The following is an 18,053-nucleotide window of genomic DNA, read 5'->3' on the forward strand; positions in this document are numbered from 1 at the left end:
AGATCTTCTATATAAGAGAGTTTTCCTGATTTATCCATCAAACGTGGATATGGACAGAGACAAGATGGCGGAGAGGTTATTACACCTCACCCTAGAGATCCTCTTCCGGCTTACTGGAGAGGTGAGAGATTCTGATGACGTCACATTACATCATTCTTATCTATGGGAATAACAGATGGACAGATCTGGAGAGGTGAGGACTCTGGAAATATCTGGAGTGAGATTTATTAATGTGTCTCTCCATAACCAGGATTACACAGTAGTGAAGAAGACCTCTAGTGAGCGCTGTCAGGCCCCTGTGTCTGAGGGATGGGGAAGACCCCTGAGCCCAATCACAGGGCCTCCACCTCATCACCTGGTACATGAGAACATGAATGACCAAAAGATCCTAGAACTCGCCTACAAGATGATTGAGTTGCTGACTGGAGAGGTGACGCTGCTGGGAATGCTGGGACATTATACAGTAACACTATAAAGGGATCGGGGGATGACGGTATCATTGTATGTGTCAGGTTCCTATAAGGTGTCAGGATGTTGCTGTATATTTCTCCATGGAGGAGTGGGAGTATTTAGAAGGACACAAAGATCTGTACAAGGACGTCATGATGGAGGTTCCCCAGCCCCTCACATCACCAGGTAATAGACAGGACTAAATACACACGGCCTATAATTATCTGTATGTAAAGAATGAATTCAATCCCTGTATGTGTTTCCTCCAGATCTGTCCAGTAAGAGGACAACACCAGAGAGATGTCCCCGTCCTCTTCTTCCACAGGACTGTAAACAAGAAGACCCCAATGTTCCTCAGGATCATCAGGTAGATGGAGAGAAGGTGTCATGAGATCTCCCCTATGATGTGTAGACAGCTGTAAAGGTTTTGTATTCAGTCTTGTTTTATCCACCATTATTATGTTTTATATTTGTGTAATGAGAACGGTGGAGATGGCAGGATTACAGCTGATCATAGATGGGACTTCTCCATCTGTCTTTGACTTTTATAATATTTGTTTCAGGGTGAAGATCTGACCCATATTAATACTACAGAGACATATATGAGGAGTGATGAGTGGTGTAAAGAGGAGATTCCTACATATGACTACCCAGGTGAGTAGTAACCACTAAATGCTGAGAAGTCACAGATTCTTCTCAGTCCCCGGCTGTGGCTTCTTTATCAGTTCGGTAGTCCGGCTGTATCACAATCGTGTGGTCACCATTTTGCCCCTGGAGCATAACATTCACCTCCATCTGAAAATGTTCAAATGATTTTGTGAATTGTGAAAGACCTTTTCTGTAGAATTTACAATCTGGAGGATCCACCTAGCCCCTGGGATTAGTAGACGCTGACCGTTACCTGCCCAGATCTGTAAACTACAAAGCCAAATGTCAGCGTATGTAGAATGTGCTGACAAGTGAGAAAATCACTTGAAGAAAAATATGATGGGCCTGTAAGAGAAAGCGGAGGGTAATGATGCAATAACAGCAGAGTTTCCTTTTATCTAAACTTTAAAATTTATTTTAAATCTAACTTCAAACAGGATTGTGATAAACTATACAGAAAACATTACACCTGTGCCATGATATATCTCTAAGCTGTGCGTGGCTGATGGCTGTAATATACATTTATTCACCCCTGCAGGAGATGTGTTGGCTCCAGCCCTGGTTTCATGGATTCACTCCACGTCATAAATTTCGTTATGTTTTCAATCCTAAAGAATTCAGATTACTGCACAATCTCTCCTGAAATGGGGGCGCTAATACTTTCTCTACTCTTCTGCTCAGGAGTTATAGTAGCTCCAATGGTCCACCATATATGAGTGCAAGTTCGGTTTAGTGTTGGAGCTCTCCCCTCATACATACGTTGTTATTGGGGATGTAACATATCTTTTATTCTGTATTTTTTTCCAGGTTCATTCTGTATAATACCTTTATTGTGGTGGGATCGGCCTGACTCACTTATGTGTCTCTGTAACTCCCTGGTAGTCTTTAAAAGAAGGTCTCCATTACGTCTTCCCAATGCCCGAGGGCTAAATTTAAGACACCTCATCTCTGCACTATTATAAAAAGTTCTCTTTGAATGTCTAATATTTCTTCTTGAAACTCATCTGACAGAAAATATTGTCCCTTATAATAGTTTAGATTGCCAAGAGCCACCGAGCCCCATACTCTAATTACCCCAGAGAGGTTTCACCACTAGTTACTCATTTATTACTGATGGAGACTGTTGAGTTTGATCATTTCAGTAGATGTGTTATTGTCTATAGTCACAGTTTTTGACTACAGTAGTTGGTGCCCAAAATATTCTGATTTAATCCCTTCCCGCAGCCAGTTTTGTGTTGTTAATCAGGTCTCATTTTTCAGATCTGACGTGTGTCACTTTATGTGGTGAGGTGATAACTTTGAGATTCTTCACAAATGATAATAGGAAACAAATGGACCTTACAAATAATATTCCAACTTCTCTTGAATCTGACGATCCCCTATATACGGTTGTACACTACTGTCTGGACACATGGCAGGTTAAGAAGGGAAGGAGCAACATTTAGCTATATGAATGCAGATCTTGCTGGAATAGTTTACAGACACAATATATTGGGGACACTGTTCATGGTCACCTGACATCTAAAAAGATGGCTACCACGAACAGGCTTGGCGCTATCTACTCCATTTTCTAGATCCCAGGGATTGTCTTGCTCATCACCATTTAACCCCTCTACATGGATCTGGACTTACACAGAGACCCCTAGGCTTGGGCCATGGTGTTACCTGATGTTCTGTGGTGTGAGATGGCAAGAAGAATAGTCAGATAGCCGGGTCAGAACAGGAGGGCAGAGAAAATACAAAATCAGAAGACACAAGAGTAGTCAGTAAACGGGCCGGGATCACAACAGAAACAAATACACAAGCCGGGAGCTGAGGACAGAGGACTGAACCAGAGGAGAACAAGGCTGTATCTGGCAGCTTCCGGCAATATGCTTCCAGCTTTAGTAGGGTGTGGTGTTTTCCAATTAGCTGAAGTAGATTACTTCAGCTGGACAGCACACACACCCATATTGCCAGACAGGATGATTCAACAGGTCACAGGCACCCGAATCCTAATGGCTGGACAGAGCCTGCGCCGCCCAGAGCTTCTGGTTCTGACGTCTCCTCCATCACCAGCACCGCCTGCAGGATGAATAAGGCGGCTCCTGGTGACTGAAGCATACTTCGCAGGAGAAGATCCCAGAGGAGATGGGACACACCATTTGCAGAAGCCGTAATATGACAAAATGTCAGAAAACCAAAGCAGTAGAAATCCCCATAAAGTGACTTCATTTAGGAAATTATAACTCTCAGTGAATTAATCTATAGGAGTTTTGATTATTTTGACTCCATAGGCACTTTCTGAACATTAGCACTCAATGGATGTTGGAGAGAAAAAATTGCACATTGGCCATTTTTTACCAATCGCATAGTGCCCAGATTGAGCTCCAGGAGACACACACCTTAAATTAAGTGGGTTCCTCTCACTATAGTATTGCCAAATACATGGATGCTAAATGTTGTTTGGACGCAGAAGCGAGGGGGGATTTGACTTCGGGAGAGCGGATTTTGCTGGATTGGTTTATGGAAGCCATGTTGATTCTAAAGAGCCTTTGAGAATCTAATAATGTGGAATCCTTGACTTGAGTGGGAGCTTGTTTTTTGTGAGATGAGTAGAAGTTTTTATTGGTATCATTTTTGCCTACATAACATTTTTTGATGGCTTCTTATTCCATATTTTGGAGACAGAATAAGCAAACAGTTGGACACCACGCTCTACTGGTTCATCCTATGAGGTTTTCTATTAGACTGTGAACTGTCATTCTGTCAATAACTTCCCATTTCTACAGACATTTTAAGTACAATTAACACAAGAATCCCATAGAAAAATAAATAAAGATTGCATACCACTTCTAAATTAATCTAAACAAACACATCCCTGGGCTACATGCTAGTCCAGGAAAATGAAGAAATATATGCTCAAGTTTAATAATCAATTTTATTAGGCAAAAATCTAAAAAATAGAGGAATATTTAAAATCCTCTATTTTTTAGATTTGTGTCTAATAAAATTGATTTTTAAACTTGAGCATGTATTTCTTCATTTCCCTGGATTAGCATGTAGCCCAGGGATCTGATTGTTTAGACATTTTAAGTAGAAATGTTAAAAAATATCAATTTCAAGGATATTTTATTCAAAATTAATAATTGTTTTTTTTTTCTTGGCAGATGACTGTACCAGAAGATCAGATGGACAGGAGATCTTTAAATTGGATGACCTTGAGATCCCACAGGATACAATTGAAGTGAATACCATTACTTCTTCTATGAAACAGGTCCTATCTTCTGATTCATTACCGACTACTAAGGAAAATCAAAATAAAATAAGCATTAAAAAACAAACTTCTCCTAAAGGAAAGAAGTCATTTTCACATTCAGAAAATGGAAACAGTTTTACCCTCAAAAAGTCTATTCTTAAACATCAAAACATTCACACAGCGGAGAATAGATTTTTTTATTCCAAACGTGGAAAATGTTTTAACCAGAAATCAGTTTTTGTTAATCACCAGAGAACCCACAAGGGCGAGAAGCCTTTTTCATGTTCAGAATGTGGGAAATGTTTCAACCGGAAAACACCTCTTAATATCCACCAGAGAACCCACACAGGGGAGAAGCCTTTTTCATGTTCAGAATGTGGGAAATGTTGTAACATTAAATCAGATCTTGTTCGTCACCAGAGAACCCACACAGGGGAGAAGCCTTTTTCATGTTCAGAATGTGGGAAATGTTTTAACCTTAAATCAGATCTTGTTAGTCACCAAAGAACCCACACAGGGGAGAAGCCTTTTTCTTGTTCAGAATGTGGGAAATGTTTTAACCAAAAATCAGTTTTGATTAAGCATCAGAGAACTCACACAGGGGAGAAGCCTTTTTCCTGTTCAGAATGTGGGAAATGTTTTACCCAGAAATCAAATCTTGTTAATCACCAAAGAACTCACACAGAGGAGAAGCCTTTTTCATGTTTAGAATGTGGGAAATGTTTTAACCATAAATCACATCTTAATAAACACCAGAGAACCCACACAGGGGAGAAGCCTTTTTCATGTTTAGAATGTGGGAAATGTTTTAACCATAAATCACATCTTAATAAACACCAGAGAACCCACACAGGGGAGAAGCCTTTTTCATGTTCAGAATGTGGGAAATGTTTTAATCGTAAAATCAATCTTGAAAACCACCAGAGAACCCACACAGGGGAGAAGCCTTTTTCATGTTCAGAATGTGGGAAATGTTTTAACCATAAATCATATTTTAATAAACACAAGAGAACTCACACAGGGGAGAAGCCATTTTCATGTTCAGAATGTGGGAAATGTTTTAACCATAAATCAGCTTTGGTAAAGCACCAGAGAACTCACACAGGGGAGAAGCCTTTTTTCTAATCTTTTTTTTTTTTTTTTTTAATCCAATAAATTTTTGAGATTTTTTTCATTAGGTTTTTTTTTTTTTTTTTTACAAAACAAGAAACCAGTACATACAATAATAAAATAACATACCATAGGGATGACATATGCATCTCTCCTATATATCCTTTCAGCTTGCCCATTACCGTCTGATAACTTGCAGTGACTATATCTTACAATTAACATTCTACGTTCTTGAAATTTCTTATAAAACCATAATATTGTAATAAACATTATAATCCTATACACATATAGGTGTGCTATATTACCCATACCACATTTAAGGAATTCCAATATACTGTACATTACAATGAAACATTAGACCTCGCCAATACCCTTCTCCCATAAGTCATTGTCTCTCCAACAATAACCCCCTTGATGACATTCCCGGTGTATCCAACCATAAGCCCCATATTTTCTCAAATGTATTCATTCAGTTTTGTTTTTTATATACCCCTTTTTCTAATCTGATAATATTATTTATCCTATTTTTGAGTTCACTAATTTCTGGAGGTGAGGGGTTAATCCATTTGGATGCAATATGTTTCCTAGCTTGAAATAAAATACGTGAAATCCCTATTGAAATTGGGTCAAATTCCATATCATCTTCTAATATACCTAATAGGCATTTTGTGGGGTCTGGTTGAATATCTATTTTATATACCCTCTTTATAATAGACAGAACTCCTTTCCAGTATTTACCTAACTCCCGGCATTCCCATAGCGGATGTAATAGGCCGCAGCATCCATGTTACATCTTGGACATTCAGCAGCAGTCCGGTATCCTATGTTACATAGGAATCTAGGCGTCTTATATTTCCTGTGTATTAATATGATCTGGGAGAATCTCTGAGCCTCATGTAAAGATAATTGGGGAACCAGTTCTAATACCGCTCTCCATTGATCCTCAGTAGTGTTGAGCGAGTATGTTCTATTAACCCTTTCGCCGAGTATGCTCGGGCCGAGCTCCGAGTATTTATAGCTACTCGGTGATATGGTTGAATCGCTCCTGTGTACATGATTTGCGACTGTTTGACAGTTTTGTTACATGGGAGGAATGTCTATTTCTTACACATTCCTCACATGTAATAAAGCTGTCAAACAGTCGCAAATCATGCACATGGGAGCGATTCAACCATATCACCGAGCAGCTGTAAATACTCGGACAGAACTTACTCGCTCAACACTAATCCTCAGAAATTGAACCTATATCTCCATCCATTTTTGTCTAGCTGCAGAAGGAAATTTTTTAAAATAATTATCAAGAAGGACTCAGTAAATATCAGAAATACGACCCTTAGTATTTCCCTTCTCTAATACCAACTTAACAAAAGTATTATTTTCTACCCAAAAGGGCGTCCATCTTGATTGTGCATTAAATGAATGCCGAAACTATAGATATTTATACAATTGTTTATTTGTCAACCAAAATTGATCAAAGCACTTAAGTATCCCTTCAGACAATATGTTTTATATCGTATATATTCCTTTATCCACCCAACTCCGGAATCCCTCTAATTTATAGACCTCTGCATATTTATTATTAAACCATATAGGTGTAGATTCATTGCCGTCTCCTATTTCCATTATATCTTTACCCCTATCCCAGACCTTGTAGAGTAGAGCAAGTGTAGGGTATAGTGATTTCTTGTGTGCGAGGTCATTCAGTTCCACTATATAAATAGGAATATTCCACGGTGTTCCTGAGGTAATTAACCCCTTAATACTATTTGGGTTTGCAGCGCTATGCCACCCACCCAAATGTTGCAATATAATATATTAGTGCATTAGGAATCGCCAATCCACCAGATTCCTCGTCACTTTGTAGATATTCACATTTTATCCTAGCCGATTTCTTTTTCCATATAAGAGAATGAAACTTGCTATGAATTTTCTGAAAATGGGAATTATGGATCCAAATAGGGGCATTATGCAGAATGTATAAGAGCTGGGGCATCAATATCATTTTTAATAAGTTCCCTCTTCCTACAGCGGATAATGGTAATCTCCACCATGCATCGATTTTCTTTTTATACTTTTCCAGAAGAAGATAAAGATTCAGTACAATGTAATCCGGAGATCTTATTGTTATACTTATACCAAGGTATTAGAATTTCTCAACCGTTTGTGTTCGTGTATGTTCTAATATGCTGGAATCAGGGATATCATCACATGGTAGAATAACCGACTTATCCCAATTAATGGACAGTCCTGACCATTCTCCAAACTATCCAATAATGTTCAGAATAGGATCAATAGACGTCTGGATATCACCTACAGTAGAAACCAGAAGTTTCCATACACTATATAAAAAGACACATCTGCATGTTTTTCTCAATATCTGACATGAAATCAGAATAAACCTTTCCGGTTTTAGGTCAATTAGGATTACCATAATTTATAATATTTGCCAAATGCCAGAATAATGAGAGAGAGAGAATGTTTTAAGGAATTTTTATTATTTACTGCAAAGTCAAAAGTTTACATACATTTCATTAGTATTTGGTAACATTGCCCTTAGGCTGCGTGCCCAATATGCGTTTTTCAAGCATTTTTGCAGCGGAATTTCCACAGCGAAAACGCTTACAAAATGCTTGGTAATACGTGCCCCATGGTCCCCATTATCATTGCGGAAAAATACACACCATATCCATTAATTTTGCGGACACGCAGCGTAATTGCCGCCATTGACTTGCATTGAATCGCTTACTACTCGCATCACTACATGTGCACATGCGGATCTTAAGCAATTCAATGTGCGGATGGTACCCGGGTCTGGAGAAGATGAGACTCTCCTCCTAACCCAGGTACCATAGTACCTGTTAAAAAAAGAATTTAAAATAAAAAATAAATATTATGTTTACCTTCCGATGGCCCCCGGTCTCCTGTACAATGCGTCCGGTCAGTTGTACGGCTCGCAATGGTGTAAAAGGACCTGCGGTGATGTCATTTAGTCATGTGACAGGTCACGCGACCGCTGACGTCAGCGGTCGTGTGACCTGTCACATGACTAAATGATGTCACCGCAGGTCCTTTTACACCATTGCGAACTGTACAAGATACCGGACGCATCGGAGGAAAGACCGGGGGCCATCGGAAGGTAAGTATAATGTTTGTTTTTTATTTTTTACCATTTTTATTCTTTTTTTTAACTATTAACTTGGTCACACTAGATAAATCCATGCCGGTTGCATGGATTTATATAGTGTGACCAAGTTGTCAAGCACTTTCCAAGTGATGCTAAAATCTCTTGGAAAAGCGCTTGATAACCCGCATGCAGAAATGCATACAAAAACTCTTGACAAACGCTTCTACCTGACAGGAAAAATGCATGTAAAATTAACATGTATTTTTCCTGCCAGGGAGATGCGGAAAAAATTTGCAGCATTTCTGCATTGTGGGCACTTAGCCTTAAACTGAATGACTTGGGTCAAACGTTTGGGATATCCTTCCACAAGCTTCTCACAATAGTTGGTCGGAATTTGGGCCCATTCCTCCTGACAAAACTGGTGTAAGTGATCCAGGTTTATAGGTCACCTTGCTCGTACCTGCTTTTTCAGCTTTGCTCATAAATCTTCAATAGGATTGAGATCAGGGCTTTGTGATGGCCACTCCAAAACATTGACTTTGCTATCCTTAAGCCACTTTGTTACCATTTTGGCAGTATGCTTTCGGTCATTGTCCATTTGGAAGACCCATTTCCGCCCAAGCTTTAACTTCCTGGCTGATGTTTCAGATGTTGCTTCAGTATTGCTACATAATGTTCTTTCCTCATGATGCCATCTATTTTATGAAGTGCACCAGTCCCTCCTGCAGCAAAACAAACCAACAACATGATGCTGACACCCTCGTGTTTCACAGTTGGGATGGTGTTCTTAGGCATCCAAGCTTCTTCCTTTTTCTTCCAAACGCAACAATGGTCATTATGTCCAAAAAGTTCAATTTTAGTTTCATCAGACCACAGGACATGTCTCCAAAAATTAAGGTCTGTGTTCCTGTGTGCATTTGCAAACATTAATCTGCCTTTTTTATGTTTCTTTTGGAGTAATGGCGTCTTCCTGGCAGAGTGGCCTTTCAGCCCATGTTGATACAGTACTCGTTTCATGGTGGATATTGACACAATCTTACCAGCTTCCGCTGTAAAGGACATATCGATATCCATGCTATAATTACTTTTATAGTTACTTCATTTTTGCTGTTTGCTAAAATCATGTTATTATTCTTTGCATAGCATACATTCTTTCCTTCTTTCCTCTTGTTTCACATGCAATTATGATCCTGATGAATAATCTCTGTAATAATGTGAAACAATCTATTTGCCAGGGCCTTTGCAATAATTTTAGTGTCTACCGATAGAAGAAAAAAGGGACGATATGACAGCAGGTCTTTCCCTGGTTTCAAAAGGATCACTACAATTGCCTCATTCGTAGATTTTGGTATGTGACCCTATTCTAATGCTTCATTAAAAGTATCTCATAGTTTAGGGATTAGGAGATCCTTATATTTTTTTAAAAACTCATGACAGTCCATCAGAGCCGGGTGCCTTTTCATTAGCAAGGGACTGTAATGCATCCTCAAGATCAGACATTGTCAGTGGATTTCCTAGGAGCTACTTTCCTCTTTAAACTTAGGTAATTTTTTATCCTCAAGAAACAATCCAAGTTCATCCTCATTTCCTCTAAATCTTGATTCATAAATATTAGAATAGTAAGTATGAAAGGCATTTAGCACATTATTGTTTCCTGTTGTGGTGTCTCTATTTTCCGTGACATAAGATGGACCCTCCTGTGATTTATCTACGGTATAAAGAAGATGCTCCACACTTTCCCCCTGTTAAAAATATTTTTCTTTGTAAAGAACTGCTTGTTTTCTGCCTTAGAGATAAGATGATCATGAAATAATCTCTGAGCTGCCTCTTACTCCCGGCCATTACCAGCTGATGGGTTTAGGGTGTATTGCACCTCAGCCTGTTGCACCCCATTTTGGAAATCTTGTGTGAATTATTTAGTTTTAGCTTTGTATCTAATAATATCTCTTATAAGTGTTCCTCTACCATAGGCCTTCATGGCCTCCCATAGTTTTATTATTATTATTTTTTTAAAACATTTTATTGTTTTTATTGTAAAGATAATTCAAAACACATCCAAACATAAACACAAGAAAAAATCAATCCAAATGGGTCTTGCTGTTGATTCTTGAGCTTTCAGCCATACGTTGTGACATGGATCAATCCTTCCTTTCTAATTTGTTCTTATTCTCATCCTCCTTCCTTTCCCTGATCTACATGCTATTCATTATTAATCTTTGTCTAACCATTTCACACCTTTATGCAAGTTGGTTTCTCATTATGTGTTCTAATATCTATTACTTTTCCCAATAGATTCTTATGTATCAAACAATATTTGCAGAATCATCTGTTGGGTCTTGCAGGAGTTTTCCTAGGGACCCTCTCAATGTCTCAGTGTGACACCAAACAGAGTTAACAAACGGCGTTACAATATGTGTGATTTCTTCTTGATTACAGTGTTTTCCAATAAAACTTTTCCATTTAACAAAGTATTTGCTCGTGAGTTTATTTTTTTCTGCGTCTATTCTTTCTAGATATAATAGATTTAATTGTGAGATAAAATCCTGTAAAGTCGGGATTGAAGGTTCCAACCAACAACCTAGTAACATACGCTTTGCCAATAGAACCAAAACATATAATAATAATGGGGGATCTTAAACAAACAAGAGGGAGTTGTGTTTTAAAGTTCCACATTTCTTTAATGCAATCTAGAATAGCCCCCCAGATGCATAATTCTGGATACAGCAAAAGTCCATGTAACAAGACCATAGAAAGAATTTTACATTTAGGACAATAAGTAATTCTATCAGGTTTAAGGGGCGTTTTGGGGAGATCAAAGGCGGATCTTGCTTTATGAATGATCTTAAATTGGGTTTCCCTCCACATTTCATAAGTTATTGCTTTACAGGTTTTTCCCCAACCTTCTCTTATCTTAACACCAATGTCTTGATCATTAAATTGTTCCTCCCAGCGGTGTTCGAATCGAACTGTTCGCCAATCTCAAATTCGAGCTGTTTTGGGCGGTGTTCGAGCCGTTCGACGAACCCGAACGATTTGAAAAAAATCCGGCTGTTCGAGGTTATGTTCGATAACTGTTCGTGCACCAAAATCGTAACTGGATTTTTTCACAGTAATACTGTTAATCAATGTTAATACGCAGTTTGAGTGTACAGCGGGGCGGGGGGAGGGGCAGGGGATGGATCTCTGCAGAAATAATGAAGATCTCCATTTTTTTTTCTCTTTCCCGCATTTACAGTGGGGAGGTGCAGTCTGTCAGCCTATCAGCAGCGCACACACGGAGCAAAGTGCTTTTTTTCACACAAACAAGGGCATGTGTCATTGGCTGTGTATGTCACATGTCCTTGCCCTATAAGACCCAGCCATTTTCCCCGTCGCCACCATTTTCTCACTGCTGCAGCTGAGTGTTAGACGGCACTGCTGCTGCTGTTAGCGCTATATTGTGTAACTGAATTGCAAGCAAATTTTCTCTTAAATAGACAGAAAGGTGTAGGGAGTAGGGACTAGTTTGTAATTGCAGCCCTTTTGAGGGCTAGGTTACAGCAGTTCCTAGCACTTTTAGCAGGCAGGTCTGTGCTCTTAAATCGACAGATAGGTTGGGAGTAAGGACTAGTTGTAATTGCAGCCCTTTTGAGGGCTAGGTTACATCAGTTCCTATCACTTTTTACCAGGCAGGTCTGTTTTAGTGCTGTGCAAGTGTTTTTCACAGCATTTGGCTAAATCTAGCTAAGCAAATCCTTTTGAGCCTCTTGCAGTGTGTGTTAGTCAGTGGAGTAGCCTATCTGTGTTGCAAGCTACACCACCTGTGTATGTAATACAAATTTTTTACTGCACCTAGCCAAGTAAAACCTTTTGGGCCTGTAGCAGTGTGTGGTACTCATTGTATTAGGCCATCTATACCAAGCTCCACCAGCTTTGAAATTAATAATAATTTTTAGCTGCATCTTGCCTGTAAAATAATTTTGGGCATATTAGCAGTGTGTGGTACTCATTCTATTAGGCCATCTATACTAAGCTCCACCAGCTTTCAAATTACTAATAATTTTTAGCTGCATCTTGCCTGGAAAATAATTTTGGGCATAGTAGCAGTGTGTGGTACTCATTGTATTAGGCCATCTATACCATGCTCCACCAGTTTTGAAATTAATAATAATTTTAAGCTGCATCTTGCCTGGAAAATAATTTTGGGCATAGTAGCAGTGTGTGGTACTCATTGTATTAGGCCATCTATACCAAGCTCCACCAGCTTTGAAATTAATAATATTTTTTAGCTGCATCTTGCTTGTAAAATAATTTTGGGCATAGTAGCAGTGTGTGGTACTCATGCTATTAGGCCATCTATACTAAGCCCCACCAGTTCCAAATTACTAATAATTTTTAGCTGCATCTTGCCTGGAAAATAATTTTGGGCATAGTAGTAGTGTGTGGTACTCATTGTATTAGGCCATCTATACCAAGCTCCACCAGCTTTGAAATTACTAATAATTTTTAGCTGCATCTAGCCCGGAAAATAATTTTTCTTCCCAATAGTGGTAGCAATAGAAATATGGGGCGCACGCCTGGCTAACAAAAATATATGCTTCATAACAAAAAACACCAGCCTAGCGCACTGCATTAATAAGATGGCATCATCGTCTCTCCCAGTGCTAGGCCTACTACGCCGGCTAGCATTCCTGTGCCTAAAACACAATGTATGGGTCCGTGTTAGCCACGATGCTGAGGGGTCTAAAGCTGCTGCTAACGCTTTATCACAATTCAATTGGCAGATTTTCACAGAGCTTATCCCCAACGCCCACCCATCGGGCAACAGTTGCCCACCCTCCCTATGGGATCTAGTGGCGAATAGTTGATGCCATTAATCAGAGCGTCAGTTGCCCCGTCGACGTGGCAAGCATACGGTAAGGCATGGGAAGAGTGGACACGACTAGTAGCAGGCAGACGGGTTGACCAATGTGAACAAGCCAGATTACAAGTCACCATAGAATTTCTCCACCAGCTAATGATGAGGGGCATATCAGGGGCGTCAGCGCAGCGGTGTCTGACCGGAGTAGCATTTCACTTCCAACTACTGAATTGGGGAGATGTGACAAAGAGATTCATCATCAGACAATCCATAAAAGGGTGGAAAAGGGGTCAGCCAAGTCGAGTGTAGACGTCCCGTTCCGTGTCTCTAAAACTGATTTCTCACATCATATCCCTAACACCATTAACATGACACTCACAATTTGAAGCAACACTACTGTCTACTGCATTTGCGATCGCCTTCTTCGAGACGCTATGCATAAGCGAATTAGTCCCTCAATCCAAAATTACCACCAGTGCAGGCTTATTACACCAGGACGTAGTCATAGCCAATAATGCAATACTTCTACGCATACGTCAATCGAAAACAGTTCCAGCGGGCAGGGGCACTTGGGTACTTCTACAACCCACAAACGGTACACTGAGTTGGGTAACAATAGTAAAAACATATATAACCATCAGATCACAAAGTAATTTCTTCCTATCACACATTGATTGAATGCCATTATCAAGATACCAGTTCCAAGCTATATTTAATAAATGCATAACATCGGCAGGGAACCACCCCAAAGATTATGGGACACACCCATTCCGCATAGGCGCGGCCACGGAAGCAGCAAGAGCAGGACTGTCAGAAACGGAAGTTCAGAGGATAGGGAGATGGCGATCCACGTGTTTGGCGAGATACATAAGATCGGACTTGTTATCCTAACGTGGTTTGTTTCTTTTACAGGTGATGCTAAGCCAACAGTGTGGGTGATAGGCCACTCGTATATATATTTGGCAGAAAAAGGGCGAAAATCCGCCCAGGCGGGAGGAAATTAGTTTCTTAACACATATTTCAACTGGAGAGGTATTGGAGGCCTGCTATGGCCACGGGTACTAATGGAGGTAATCAAGGTAGGGAAAGAGGCAAGAGGTCCGGTCATCTTAGTTATACAGGCCAGGGGAAACGACCTAGGTCATCACAAGAGCGCATAACTAATGGCAATAATGAAACTAGACACTGAGCGCTTCACAGAATTTTTCACAAAACTAACTATAGTATGGTCAGAGATTGTGCCGATAGCGGTATGGCAAGGTGCGCGAGACATCACGGCCATCGAACGGACAAGGCGGGTAATAAATATTGGGATGGCAAAATTTAGAAGAGACAGAGGCTGTGTAGTGATACAACACCGACAACTGGAAGGAGATAAAGCAGGCCTCATACGGCCCGACGGTGTTCACTTAATGGATATTGGACTGGACATATTCCTGTCAGGACTCCAGGACGGAGTGGAACAAGCGTTAAGAGTGATGGATGGGGGTCAGAGTCCTGCATACGAGTACGCAGGATCCTCCGTGGCCTGGAAATAGAAAGAACATGTTGGAGAGTTACACTTGTTGGCCAACTTGCCGGTGTGGAGACCCAGGGCATGCTGCAACAAGCTGAATTATTTTAGAAATAAAATGCCTTTATAATGGAATGAGTATAAAGAGTTAATAAAGCTGTGACCGATCCTCACCCATCCAGTTGTAAGAGTTACATTATTGTATTGTCAAGGAAAGGGGGGCGGTAGGGGGGCTGAGCGTCTGGGTTTGGTTGGGGGTCTTCACAGTCTGCCTAGGCTAGATGCATTTAAAAATTCTTATTAGATACACAGGCAGTGCAGCTTGCTTCGCAGCTGGGCTACTACGCCCAAAGTATTGCCTAGGCTAGATGCAGTTAAAAATTCTACGCTGACTAGCAGACACTGAAGCTTTGGAGCAGACCTCTGAGTAAACAGGTCTTCAGACTCAACCATCTGTGTTACCCCAAGCCATAGTGTATGTAGTTTCTTACAGTTAAAAGGGGGGGGGGCGACCCAACCCACCTGGAATTGACGATGCCAACGTCACGTAAAACACAGCAAGGGGACTCCAAAAGGAGTCTCCATTTTTTCCAAAAATTGTGGCACAGACACCACTTAAGTGGCATCAATTGCCCCAGAATTGCTTAAAACGGTTGGTGAGGTGATTTTACCAAATCCTCAAGCTTTTACTCTCCCCAGGATGACACAGGGGTAGAAAAGTCCTTGCGGATCCATGATTTGTTCATCTTTATGAACGTGAGTCTGTCTACATTCTCAGTGGACAGCTGCGTGCGCTTATCTGTCAGCACACCACCAGCAGCGCTGAACACACGTTCAGAGAGAACGCTGGCTGCGGGGCACGACAAGATCTCCAAGGTGTGAGTGGTGAGCTCTGGCCATTTTTCCAGATTTGAAGCCCAAAATGAGCAAGGGTCCAGTGACACAGTCATGGCTTCGATGTTCACTTGGAGATACTCCTTTTCCATCGTCTCTAGGCGTTGACTATGTGTCAGACTTCTTGTCTCCTGTGGCCTTGCAAAGGTTGGGCTAAAAAAGTGGTGAAATGATTGCACAAAATTGCTGTTACCGGCAGATACTGTGTTTCTGTTACGGTTTGAGTGCTGAAGACTCGACAGTCCCACGGTTGGCAAGTTAGAACTGTGAGATTCACTGCGTGCACCACTGGTGTTTTGTGGAAAAGCAGATGTAAGATTCTGTAACAGCCTCTGCTGATACTCCTGCATGCGTGAATCCCTTTCTATGGCAGGAATTATTTCTGCAAATTTACTTTTGTACCGGGGATCTAAGAGTGTGACAACCCAGTAGTCAGGATTATTTTGAATTCTGACAATCCGAGGGTCATGTTGCAGGTAGTGCAGCAAGAAGGCACTCATGTGTCTTGCGCATCCAGGACCACTAAGTCCCTGTTGTGTTGGTGGCGAGGTAAGAATCATGCTTCCTTCCTCTGCCCTCTCCCCTCAACCTCGCACAACAGAAATGTGATCAAGGTCTCCCTCATCTGATGAGTCTTCCATGCCCATCGCCAGTTCGTCCTCCACTTCTTCCTCGGCTCCTGCACCTTCCTCAACAGTTTGGCTGCTAACATGCGCCCTGGTTAATCCCTCTCCCCCACCCTCCCATGCCTGCCGCCTTGGTGCTGCCGACCGTCTGAACTTTGCAGATGTTAGCCCTTCTGCATACAACTCCTCCTCCTCTACTTCCTTCACCTCCTCTTGTCCCACCACCTGACTCCGAATTCTGTTTAACATGTGCTCCAGCATGTAAATCACCGGAATAGTCATGCAGATAATGGCTTCGTCAGCATTAAACATCTTCATCGCCATTTCAAAACTGCAGAAGGGTGCATAGGTCTCTGATCTGAGACCACTCCTCCAGTGTGATTTGCCCCACCTCTGGATCTCGTTGGCCCAGGCTATACATCACAACGTATTGCACCAGGGCTTGTTGGTGCTGCCACAGTCGCTGCAACATGTGCAGAGTTGAATTCCACCGTGTCAGCACATCGCATTTCAGCCGGTGAAGTGGCAGGCCCAACGACTTCTGTAGAGATGTAAGTCGCTGAGCTGCGGGATGTGAACGGCGGAAGTGATCACACAGCGACTGTGCCCTCTGCAGAAGGCCATCTAGTCCGGGATAGTGGGCTAAAAATTGCTGGACAACCAGGTTCAACACGTGAGCCATACAAGGCACGTGTGTGACATTGCCCCGGTGAAGGGCCGCACCCAGGTTTGCAGCATTGTCGCACACGGCCTTCCCTGGTTGCAGGTCCAGTGGAGACAACCATTCATGAAACTGGTTCTCCAGAGCTGACCACAACTCCTCAGCTGTGTAACTCACATTTCCCAGACATTTCAAAGTAAAAACCGCCTGATGACGTTGAGCCCTGCGGCCAGCATAGTAAGGAGGTGTGCAGGATTCCTTCTGCGCAGTTAGAAGGCGGATGGCATTACCAGACAGGCTTTGGGTGTAGGTGGAGGACCGAGAGGAGGTTGAGGAGGCAGAAGCAGTGGAGGAACTTTGAGATAAAGAGGATTGACGCACAACTTGTGGGGACAGCAGCCCCTTGTCCTGGTGTCACCATAGTTACCCAGTGCCCAGTCAGCGACATGTAACGCCCCTGTCCATGCCTATTCGTCCAAGTGTCTGTGGTGAAATGTACCCTGTCACACACAGAGTTTCTCAAAGAAGCAGTGATGTTGTGTGCGACATGCTGGTGGAGCGCAGGCACACCTTTCTTTGAGAAGTAGTGCCGATTGGGCATCTGGTACTGGGGCACTGCGACAGACATAAGATCTCGAAAATCCTCTGTGTCCACCAGACGGAACGGCAGCATTTGTGTAGCCAAGAGCTTACAGATGGTGAAATTCAACCTCTTAGCTTTCTCATGGCTAGGAGGAAATGGTCCTTTACTTGTCCACATCTGAGGGACCGAGGGCTGGCTGTTGTGCTTAGACGGGGTTGAGTAGGGTGTCCCCGGCAAACTGCCGGTCTGTGAGGAAGATGCAGGCGGAAAAGTTAGGTTGCCTTGGTCCAAAGGTGGTGCTCTCGATGTCGGAGAGTGCTCAACACCAGCTGGTGTTTCAATTCCAAATGAAATGATGACCTGCCA

The 18,053-nt window shown here is 41.7% G+C and overlaps 1 protein-coding gene across 1 annotated transcript; it reads left to right on the forward strand.

Moving 5' to 3' along the window:
• The first annotated feature begins 1,015 nt into the window (after window positions 1-1,015).
• LOC141182857 (uncharacterized) lies at window positions 1,016-5,546 on the forward strand. The gene is made up of 2 exons (XM_073660986.1): window positions 1,016-1,104; window positions 4,248-5,546. The coding sequence occupies exons 1-2, from the start codon at window positions 1,053-1,055 to the stop codon at window positions 5,459-5,461; spliced, it is 1,266 nt and encodes a 421-aa protein (XP_073517087.1). The 5' UTR covers window positions 1,016-1,052; the 3' UTR covers window positions 5,462-5,546.
• The last annotated feature ends 12,507 nt before the right edge of the window (window positions 5,547-18,053 follow it).

Source organism: Phyllobates terribilis, unplaced genomic scaffold (assembly GCF_046119375.1).
Source record: "Phyllobates terribilis strain yellow unplaced genomic scaffold, ASM4611937v1 Scaffold_36__1_contigs__length_13169755, whole genome shotgun sequence".
Taxonomy (NCBI): domain Eukaryota; kingdom Metazoa; phylum Chordata; class Amphibia; order Anura; family Dendrobatidae; genus Phyllobates; species Phyllobates terribilis.

Coding starts and splice junctions, on each gene's coding strand:
- LOC141182857 (XM_073660986.1), top strand. CDS start 1,053: ATGAGGAGTGATGAGTGGTGTAAAGAGGAGATTCCTACATATGACTAC. Junction 1,105..4,247: donor TCCTACATATGACTACCCAG/GTGAGTAGTAAC, acceptor TTTTCTTGGCAG/ATGACTGTACCAGAAGATCA.